The 11,040-nt window shown below is 30.1% G+C and overlaps 2 protein-coding genes across 2 annotated transcripts in view; one reads left to right on the top strand and one right to left on the bottom strand.

The window, feature by feature from the left end:
- The window catches only part of LOC123015890 (armadillo repeat-containing protein gudu), a 15,016-nt gene extending 8,990 nt beyond the window's left edge, over positions 1–6,026 (top strand). Inside the window, exons 7-8 of the mRNA XM_044415936.1 lie at positions 1,012–1,334; positions 5,645–6,026. Of these exons, the coding sequence (XP_044271871.1) occupies positions 1,012–1,334; positions 5,645–5,930 (609 nt within the window). The 3' untranslated portion in view covers positions 5,931–6,026. The remainder of the gene's footprint in view (positions 1–1,011; positions 1,335–5,644) is intronic.
- LOC123015892 (SEC14-like protein 3) overlaps positions 1–8,641 on the bottom strand; it is a 25,420-nt gene extending 16,779 nt beyond the window's left edge. Inside the window, exon 1 of the mRNA XM_044415939.1 lies at positions 8,372–8,641. Within this exon, the coding sequence (XP_044271874.1) occupies positions 8,372–8,425 (54 nt within the window). The 5' untranslated portion in view covers positions 8,426–8,641. The remainder of the gene's footprint in view (positions 1–8,371) is intronic.
- Positions 8,642–11,040: the final 2,399 nt, after the last annotated feature.

Here is an 11,040-nt window from a genome sequence, read left to right as displayed (position 1 = left end):
TCCAAAAGAGAAAATTAAAATTATTATCAGTAAAACACAAATCCATTAATTGTAAACAATCGTTTATTAATCAATTTAAATTAATTTCCAATAAGATTATTCATACCTAATTTTCCAACATAGGGATAATTTCTATACATACCTATTATTTAGATAGAAATATTCACACACATACAGGTGTCCCAGAAGTAATTGCTTGAAATACAAGCTGGCTATAGAAATTTCAAGTTTTAAAAAAATATTTGAAAACCCATTTTACAATCTTAAAGAAGTTTGCTGAAATGATGTTGTACCAATAGTAGTCTCAAGGCATAATTATTAGAATTTAAAAAAATTATATACAACAAATCTGACTTGACCTGACTTGACAAAAATTTTTGGGACACAAGTCATTTTAATATTCTTTAAACAACCACATTTTAAACAAATGAGAATCAACTCAACTTTTTTCCATAAGTTTGTTAATGTTAGATGTTTAAATGAAAACTTCAGAAATTAAAAAACAATGATTGGAAATAATTTGCATGTTTTTTTCCCTGGTAAAGGTAATTATGTTTATTTGCAATAAAAAACTTGTCCTATTTGCACATTTAAAACAATTATAATAACATGTAGAATGTAAGTACTTTAAATATTTATTTTGCAAAAATATTATACTTAAAATTTACTTTTGTCAGAACTCTAAATGTTTTTCTTGGTTTATTGCAATCCTTGCAAATAACTTTTCTTTGAAGTAGATAAATGTTTGAGAAAATTTTTAGAATTTCATTGAATTGTTCTCAAATTTACAAAATCACCAAACTCAGTTTTGCAGATAATCCTCGAGAAACCTAGTTATTTAGTATATTTTAATATTTAGTGTTTCAGAATGCAAATTATGGTTTTTCAAATGAAACACCTTGTTAGTAGTAGTTATTTAAGTGTTTTTTTTTAAGTTTTAAAAAATAACCCCCAAATTTATTTATTATGTTTCATTTTTTAATCACAATAAGACAAAAACATGAATTTCAGGTTCAAGCAAATGCTGCATGGTCTTTGGTTCCCTGCATAAGATACGCCACCGATTCCGGGGAAATGGTCCGTTGTTTCGTCGGTGGTCTCGAACTAATCGTAAATTTATTAAAATCAAGCGATTGTCACGTATTAGCTTGTGTTTGTGCTGCAATCGCCGAAATAGCAAAAGATATCGAAAATTTAGCTGTGATAACTGATCATGGTGTTGTGCCCATGTTGGTAAACCTGGTTCACACTCAAAATGTGGAATTGCGAGAACATTTGGCTTCTGCTATCGCTTATTGTTGTGCATGGGGCTCCAATTGTAAAACATTTGGACGGTGAGTCAACTAATTTCAAAATTGGAATAATGTAATCGAAATTTAATTAGTTGCACTTTCGTGTGTACTTTCCAAATCACTCATTACATTCCGAACGTAAACGTTGATTCATTTATATTCAGGGTGGCCCAAGTGAGGAGGCGAAACGACCAAGTTTCTTTACCTAAAAAATTAATATGAGGGCGCTTTGGTCGTTTCCCGCCTAAACTCCAAATTATTTTAAATTAATTTTAAAACAGAAATGTTTTTATTTTTAGATTTTGTGTAAAAAATTCAAAAATAATAATAGAACTGGTATAATACTTGTACCATATCGATGGATTCAGGAAAGATAACGATTCAATTAATTAAAAGCTGAAAATAATACTGAAAAACTGTCTTAATAAGAGTACTTTTTAACATTACTCAATTCGTCAAATCTAGATAAACTAAAATTGTAATTCTTTTAAAATGTAATTATTGCATTACGAACTATACAAAGAAATTACCAAAAAATATGAAAGAAAAAAAATACAAAAAAAATATATATTTAGAGACAGCGACATCTCTTTTTGATCTCATCTTAACCACCCTGTAATTTAATAATAAGTTAAATACATTTTAAAAACCTATTTTCGGTTTGGAGAAAAAACTAAGAATATTTTATTAGGAGATTACATACCGAGTAAGAAAGTGCTTCATTACAGTCGAGTGTTGATTAAATGTTGAAACTTAAGGTTGAAATAAAGTCTTCTTGCGAGGTTTATTTTATTCGCATTCATCCAATGTGAAAAATAACAATTTATAAATTCTATAAATCTATAAATTCTGAATAGTAAATATCCTGATAACCACCATTCCAATCCGGAAATTGAAATTGACATTGTCATCATTGATGAAAACCTAATTTACACTTCACAAATTTTTAAACGACCGCAAATATACCTAAGTAGGTACATAAAGAACGTCAACTAACAACACATAACCCAACTAACTGTAAGGATAATGAGGCTCATCAGAGGTATAAAAGTCACTCCCCAGGTATGTAATAATTTTCGAGGTATGTAATAATTACTCGGCTAGTTTCATTAATCATCTAGTTCTCAGCTGTTGCTATGTCATGAAAATGGTAGATTGCAATATGATTGCGAATAAAAAATACAGGGGGTGTTAGAATTCGCACCCCAGAGAAACATTTCAAATAAGATAAGATAACAGAAATATGGAAAAAATGTTTTAAAAAATTCTGTCTATCATAAATTGACATTTATTTTTTGACATTTGACAATTATTTTTCCATCAGAAATAGAGTCAAAGTACAAAATTTAAACTCTCATAACATTTTGATGTTATGTTATGTTATTATAGATAGAATTTTTTTTAATTTTTTCTATGTTTCTAGTACCTTACCTTTACCTACATGGCATTTTTCTCTGGGGCGCGAGTTCTGGCGCATCCTGTATTTCTGCTATAGAGGGTGATTTAACTGAGATGAAGTTACAATTACCTTACATTTCCTTCCAAACCAATCTAGAGAATTTATATTTATGTTTGAAAATTGATACACAATAAACAAGGAACAATAAATTTTGAGAACAATTATTGGATTTGAGACTCACATTAACTGAATCATCCTGTATACGCGGCTATTTCACTAAAGATAACATTGCAAAAAATGACATTTAGTTCGATTCAGTTTCCAAATTTTCGAAAAAAAAATCAATTGTAAAAAAAATAATTTTTCCAAACTCGACCAAAGAAATTGGCTTTTTCCGATTTTTTCAAAACTAAAAAAAAAGACTCAGAAATCAACCAAAATTTACCTTACTTTTTTTCAGTTCTCGCAAAATAAGCGAAATTTTCATTCGTTACATCCTACAGTGATGGACAGTGAATTCCGTCCACCCAATTCCTATGACAGATTAAAAGTGTAAATGATTCTTTAGGTTTTTCTAACCTTGTTTCAGAATTTTGATTAACGTTTTTCATGTTGACAGAATGTTCGATGCTCCTTGCTACTTTTTACCTTGGTCTTACATTGTTTGAGGTATTGTCGTACCAAATCATTTTCAGGTTAAAAATGCGATCCAAAATGAATAAGTTAATAATACTAATAACCTCCTATACGTAATAGTGATAAGCTCTTGAGTAATGAAATCACATAAGACAAAATGTAACGAAATACCCACAACGTGGGTGTTCGTCACAAGAACACATTAAAATATAAAAAATGGAAAATAATTTACTGTATGTAGTTTGAACATTAAAATATATGTATGTAGGTATGTAATTGAAAAGAAAAATATAATTAATACTTTGTCAGTGCCCCATTGGCATTTATAACTTCAGCCAATCTTTTTGGCATAGATACACATTAATTTTTGAAATACTCTTCCGGTAAGGAGTGCCATGCTTCATTTATTGCATCCAAAAGTAGCCCCCTGTTTTCAAACATTATTCTTCTTTTTTTATTCTTATTTATTTATTTTTTATTTCATTTATTTTTTTATTTTTATTTAAACCCCACATGTTCACAATAGGATTCAAGTCCGGGCTGCGGCTAAGCCAATTTAAGACATTTATGTTGTTCTCAACAAACCATTTTCTAACTCTACGAGCGGTGTGAACGGAGCAATTATCCTGCTGAAATATGAAATTTTCATGGGAATATGCTTTTCTCACAGAGGACAGCATCACGTTCTCAAGAATCCTGGTATATACAACACTATAGAGTCTTTCCTCTACGTGTAACATGACCCCCCGACTAACAGCAGAAATCCAGGCCCACATATTCACCGAAAATCTATGGTTATATGACAGAACATATTTATCATTATATTGCATGTTTCGAGGCCTGTAAAGCTTTAGTTTTCCATTGTGGCATGATTGAAAAACTTTCTCATCATAAAAAATGACAGGGCTCCAAAAATTTTCGTCCTATATTGTAACGCAAATTCGATTCGAGCCTCCTTGTGCCTAGCAGTATGATTTATGCTTTTTGCAGCAGTATAATTTCGAAGTCCCCGTTCTTTAATGCGTCGTCGAACAGTTCTTGCTGATCCGGAAAAATTAGCAATCGCTGTAGCTTCAACTGCAGTTGCAAATGGCCTGTCTTCCAAAGCTCGCACTAGGTCTTCATCTTCATCAACTGTGGTGACGCGAGACCTGGACGTCGTTCATACTCGCCGCTTTCTCTCCACTTTTTGACTATATAAGAAATGGTAGTCCTTGGTATGCCCAAAAGTGTAGAGACATGTCTTTGGACATACCTTCTTGTACCAGAGAGATAATTTTTATTTTATTAAAGGCACTTACTGCTGGCATGTTTTTGAATTTGATTAAATTTGACAATACAATTTGATGAATCATGACAATAAAGCGCAGATTACAGTGAATTTTTGTGAATTCACGGAAGCTGGGTGGACGAAATTCACTGTCCATCACTGTACATTATTTAATGTTGCCAATCTAATTTTAGTCACAAGCCACCCTAATTAAAAATTTAATTGAATGCATAAATTCGCTCGGACACCTTGTATTTTTAATTTTCTTATCCTATAAGAAAAATATTGTAATCGGCTGAAATTTAACCTACCTATATACTTACATTTCTCAATTTCAATTTCAATCTTGAAATTTGGTATGTGAGTTACTTGAAGGAAGGGAACGCAGTACGAAACAATTGGTAAAAATCGGTAGCACCGTTCGGCCGTAAAGATCAAAAGTCGGCCGTAAAGCAGCCGCAAATTATACGGTTGAAGATACAATAAATTCATGGGGATACAAATTATTTAAAATCATGACATATACCTTATTAAACAGTAAATGTGATAAAATAATAATAATAATGAGTACCGAACTAAAAAAAAAACTGCACCCCAGACTCGAACCCGCGACTACTATGATCTATTTCGTGTGTAATCCGGCACTAACGCTATTTTTTTCCAAATAATTAGGATAAGGAAAGCCGTGTGATGTTCACACCAGATTTTTTATTATATCGTGCTATCAAAAAAAAAAAAATTAGAGAAGGCGTCGTTTAAATTCTACAGTTGGCAACACATTGGCTGGGAATCTGGGCTAGAAATTTTTCACACAAACTGAAAGTGAAAATGACCACCAACCGTTTTCCTCTTGTACAGCAATAAAAATTTTCTGCTCTAAAGTGAACATTATTTCACTCAAAATGAATAAAACGCACACTTGTGACATTTGATGTAAAAAATCACGATTGCCATCTGAAAAACTTTAATCACCGCCTAGTCTAATTTATTTATTTTTTGATCGCACGGTAATTAATTTATTGCTAATTCAAAATCGTGAATCCACAGTTTGGGTGCCATTACCCCCCTTGTGGCTTATATGGCCGACTCAAACGCAAAAGTGCATAGAACTACAGCTTTGGCACTGTTTCACCTGTCGAAAAATGCGTTTAATTGCATCACAATGCACGAAAGTGGAGTGGTTCCGTTTCTACTGAAAGCGATATCTACCACAGATTGGGATTTGCAAGAAGCAGCAGCCGGATGTTTGGCCAATATCAGGAAACTGGCATTGGAAGCGGAAACTTGCCATTTGATCAGAAATAAGGATGAATCGAGTGCAGAGGACGATTAATAAAGCCACAGACGGTGGCCTTGTTTTGGTCAAAGTATCAACTTTGACGTATTATTATTAAATTTACTTTTTTATTATTAAAATAAATTTTTACCTTTACAATTCCGTTTTTTTTTTATTTTTACACACAGTAAATATATTAATTAATGTTGTTTACCTTCAACTAAAACAAGCGGTTATTTTTGGATTTTCAGTGTTTTTTACACTTTGCGGACCAGTGGGACTACAAAATTTGTTTTGTTTATTTGTTATTGAAGTCGAGTAACAAGTTTTGATTATAGTAATCTGTCGAAAAATGCCAAATTTGATCCCAGACAACCCTGCTAAGACTTTTTCGGTTTTAAATCATTATAACTCATGGAAACAATCAGGACCTTTGGATGTTACAATAATAAATATTAAATACTTAAATAATAAATATATTTAAATACGAGGATGTTATAATAATAAATATTCCAATAATAAAGAGACAACATCAAGTTATTTTTTAAGGAAATTTGTCCAAAGGCAGAAAACTAATGTAAAGATTAAAAATATGTTATTCCGTGTTAAATACACTCAAACTATTAAAGTTAAAACCACTTAAAGTCATTATGCATTTTGAAACTTAAAAAAATGTTTTAGTTGGAAAATCTGACGAAAACATTAAATAAACAATTTTGTATAGTGTGAGTGCTTCTTAGTATTAAATAATGTAAGATTTTATTGTTGATAATTTATTTGTTGACGCATACACATCGTTTAGTGGTAATTTCTAATTACAACACAATTTTCTTTAATAGACTCCATTAATCTAATTCTGTATGCTTACAGTTCAGTGTAGGTAATATTCATTAATTTTTTTAGACCAGGGTAGGGTATGGAAATTTGACAAGTTGTAAAATATTTAAAAAAAAATATTTAATTTTTTATTTTTTGGGGTTTAGCCCAGTTTGGTTAAAAACTAATTTCTAACATAATTTTAGTTCAATCAAGTAGGTATGTCTTCAAAAATTTCCAAAAAACCTATTTTTTTTTGTAATGTGATTTTTACATACCAATTACGACAAAAAGTTATTAAGAAAAGTTGTTTAGAATCAACATTTAAGCCTCCTAGGCTTTTTAATTTTCCTTAAACATTTGTAAAAAAATACTATTTTAAAGATTTTTTGTAATTTTTTTACATAATAAAAGTATTAAAAATAAAATTCTTTAATTTGAGAAATAATAAACATAAAAAACTTAGAATCGTAGTTGGCCGATGATTTTGAAATTTGGTATAGAAGCCTAATTGTTGATTCTAAACAACTTTTCTTAATAACTTTTTGTCGTATTTACACTTTACAGAAAAATATTTTTTTTAATTCCAAGGCATACTTGGTTATTCAAAAGTAAAATTATGTTAGAAATTATAATAGTCTTTAACCAAGCTAGGCTGAACTCTAAAAAATAAAAATTTAAATCTAAATTTTTTATCGTATACAAGGGTCGTTTCACCACTTGTAAAAAAAAGAATTCCGATAAATTACTTAACTTTAACAACCTAAAATAACAATACTTATTTTTTATAGATACTAAAAATGAATATTAATAATAACCGAGCGGAAACTGTTAATTCACAAGGGAGGGTATTAATTTCACGAATATAAAATTCCGATCTTTTTCATAGCAAAATTCACTAAAAAAACTCTAAAACCAAATTATTATTTAGATCACTATCTATGCTGTGCTATTTATTTCTAAAAAAAAAGTTTGTTTTCATTTAGATTTTTGTAGAGACAGCTTTAATGCCATTACTTTCGAAAATAAAATGCAAAGAAAATCAACATGTTTATAGTATACTATTTTACAATGTTTAGAATAAATAAAAAAGTACCTACCTGAAATATTACTTTGAGTTGAACAATGTATAAAGTTAGTGTTAAAATTTTTGTTCATCTACATTAAATAAAACAAGTTCTGATCAATTACTCTCACGTTTATGGGACACTCTGTAGGTATAATGTATTTCTTATATTTTTATGAGGCATTTTTATTACATGTTATTAATTAATTATAGCTAAAAATAATTCTCTTATTTTTGAAAATCAAAACTATGTATCTACATATTCAGAATTTGTATTTGCACTTGTTAATAAACCTAAACCCAGCTTTCTATAAATTTAAAGAGTACGTATATTATGGTACAGCAAAGCAAATATTGAAATTATGTTTACTTGCCAATTGAGTTTTACACACTTTTATAATAGTTAATTAGAAAACAAAATAAATATTTGATTAGGAAATGAGTAAATGGAAAAATAAATGTGAAAGCTAATCCAACTAAATGTTTCTCTATGTGAATACAATTTACACTAATTTGTTTTCCAACTCTCTAAATCTTGTTCGAATTATTATACCATCACAATACGCGACTGATTTTGATTTTTATGTATGAGAGAAAGTGACGAATGATACATTACCTTCATCAAAACAAATCTCTGGTGGTCATCCAAAGTTGCATCGTTCGAAGCCATCGCACTCTGTAGGTAGTATTCAAGAAAACACTTTGAAAGCGGCGTGATTGAACTAAGACTAGATGGACGGTACACATGTATTTCACAGTTTGTTCAGATTTTATTATTCATAAACATGAGTTTACATTGCTTTCGACCACTGCGAATCTGACATGGAGGGGATTTACGTTCACTTTTTCAGGTAAGTTTCAGGTAGGCAACACATTATTTGTAACTCTGGAAAAGAGAGAAAATATTAAGAGCCGATGTCTTATTTTTAATTTAGTTAATTACGATGAAATTTAAGTTTTCTACTTTGCTTTACTTAACTATGTTTTTTTAATGTATTATTGTTTAAAAAGTTTTGTTCTTATAAACTGTTAGAGTGGGGTCAAAGCTAAAAGTACACACCTGGGCGGAGCCTAATTGCGCGCAAACATAAGAGGGGATACAGACCAGTGGCGTAACGCAATAATTTTATTCACTCTAATATTCACACATATGTATGTGTTGCTGTGCCATTTACGGGGAAACTGCATGAAAAATATTCTAAATTCCACTATCAAAAATTGCAATTTAAATACAACAGCTATCAAATGGTGTCCTTTATTTTAATCTTTTTTTTAAATATTGCGATAATAATACAAATTTACACGCCACTGCTTCCAAAGACTCTTCTCTTTTTTATATGCCCAGGTATGTATGTACTTCCAGCTTTTACCTTACTTCATATTTTTTTATTTTAAATTAACACAAACTCTAGATTCTACGTTGGAAATAAAACCGGCAACAATGTTTAGTAAAATCTTTGATGTCTTCTCATTTCTTTGATTTTGGTTTTTTGTCATTATTTCATTTTTGTGTTATTTTTGCTATTTTCTAATTTCTGATGTTTGAGGTAAATGAGCACTATGTAAAGTCTGTTTTTTTTTTAAATGGAAATTACCAAGTCAAAATTTTGGTGAAAAAATTGGTAGCAGCTTCTCTCCATAGCCACAAATTTTGTTTGCTCTTTGTTTTTGTCCCTAGAAATTTTGTTAAAAAATTATGGTTATGTGTTCAAATTGAGATCTTTTTTGACTTTGATGAATCTGTTTGCTCTTTGAAAGCGCTATAATTGAATACCTGAGGACAGACATCATTATCTAAGGTCTAAAGACAATTCAGTGCTAATAATTTTGACAGAAACACACCGCAAGTAAGTACAATGTTGTGGACAAGAATGAGATTCGTGTTACAAAAACTTTGAAGAAAAGGATGTATACAGGTTGATTCTTAAATAGACCGACAAAATTTTATCACAGCTTCTCAACGATAAATAGAGGCAAACTGTACGATTTTTACGTTTATATCTTTTAGGGGCAAAACCCCCTTGATCCGTGCCACTTACGGCGTTTATGAATTGTTGCTATAATCAAGTACATTTTGATCAAATTAATACCATGGTTTCCACTACCTGTGCTAATACTATTTACGAACACATCAGTGGCGTACGCTTTACTTCGAAAATCGCTTTAATAAATTTTATTTAGAGAACGGTTAAACAAAGAATTTTTTAAATATTTTTTCCAGCATATTCTCATTTGATACTACCAAGGATAAAATTTTGTCGGTCTATTTAAGAATCACCCTGTATACAGAAAAAAGCTATTTAGCAAAAGATACAAGTAGGTATTATTATGATTGGCAATAAATTTTGTGTAATTTATGGAAATGAGCTCAAAGTTGATGCATTTTATAAATTCTTCTTCAGCTTTAGTTTCAAAATTGTTGCTTTTTCAACTCGTCCCTCAAAAACGATGCACAAGACACTAATTTAATTGCGTTCTTTCCGAGGTTCTTTCTCATTCATGTTTATTTTGTATTCTTGTCAATTTCTTGCTAAAAATTTAGGATATTTAGCAAACCTGCATTACAAATTGCGTCTACATTTTAACGAGCCCTTTTTCTAACTTCCTGCTTGCGAACTATTCGTTTCCAAATTTAGAAAAACTGTTAGTGTACCGAATTTGTTTCTTTTTTGGTGTTTCGTCTCTAAATTTTCTTAAGACGATTTTTTGTGTTGACGTTTAATGACATTGTATTCAAATTAATTCAAAAAACCGGAACTGCCAACTTCCTTTATTAAAATTACCATGAATGAATTTACTAGTGATGCCAACGTCAAGACTGTATGGCATTTCCATTTAAAAAAAAACAGACTTTATGTGTGAGTAATTCGTTTCACATTAACTTAAAAACGATTCTTGGAGCATACGCTAAGATTTTGGTTAATTATAATCTGTCTTCAAATATGACTGCTTTTTTAATCTAAAATCACTATTTTAAAATTATAGTGGTAAAATTTCAAGACTTACTGGATAAAAAATTTATATTTAGAACAAAAAAAAACTTTTGGTATGATATAGTAATAAAAAACAAATAAATTGTGTCGCAATTTACAGAACATCAATCGTTCGAAAATTTGCCCATTTTTTGACTTTTAGCTAACACCCTGTATATGACAATAACATGAAGATTATACCAAATAATAGTACAAAGCCGTGTTTATCAACGTGCGAAATTTAGCTTTCTGCTAACAGTGCTAAAAACTTTTTTTGCATACCTATAATTAATAAGATTTAAAAAAAGTTGAA

This window comes from Tribolium madens, unplaced genomic scaffold (assembly GCF_015345945.1).
Source record: "Tribolium madens isolate multiple individuals breed KSU strain unplaced genomic scaffold, Tmad_KSU_1.1 Scaffold_19;HRSCAF=116;Tcas5.2_LG9, whole genome shotgun sequence".
Classification (NCBI taxonomy): domain Eukaryota; kingdom Metazoa; phylum Arthropoda; class Insecta; order Coleoptera; family Tenebrionidae; genus Tribolium; species Tribolium madens.
Note: the sequence above shows the minus strand (reverse complement) of the source record. Positions and strands in the feature narration are given on the sequence as shown.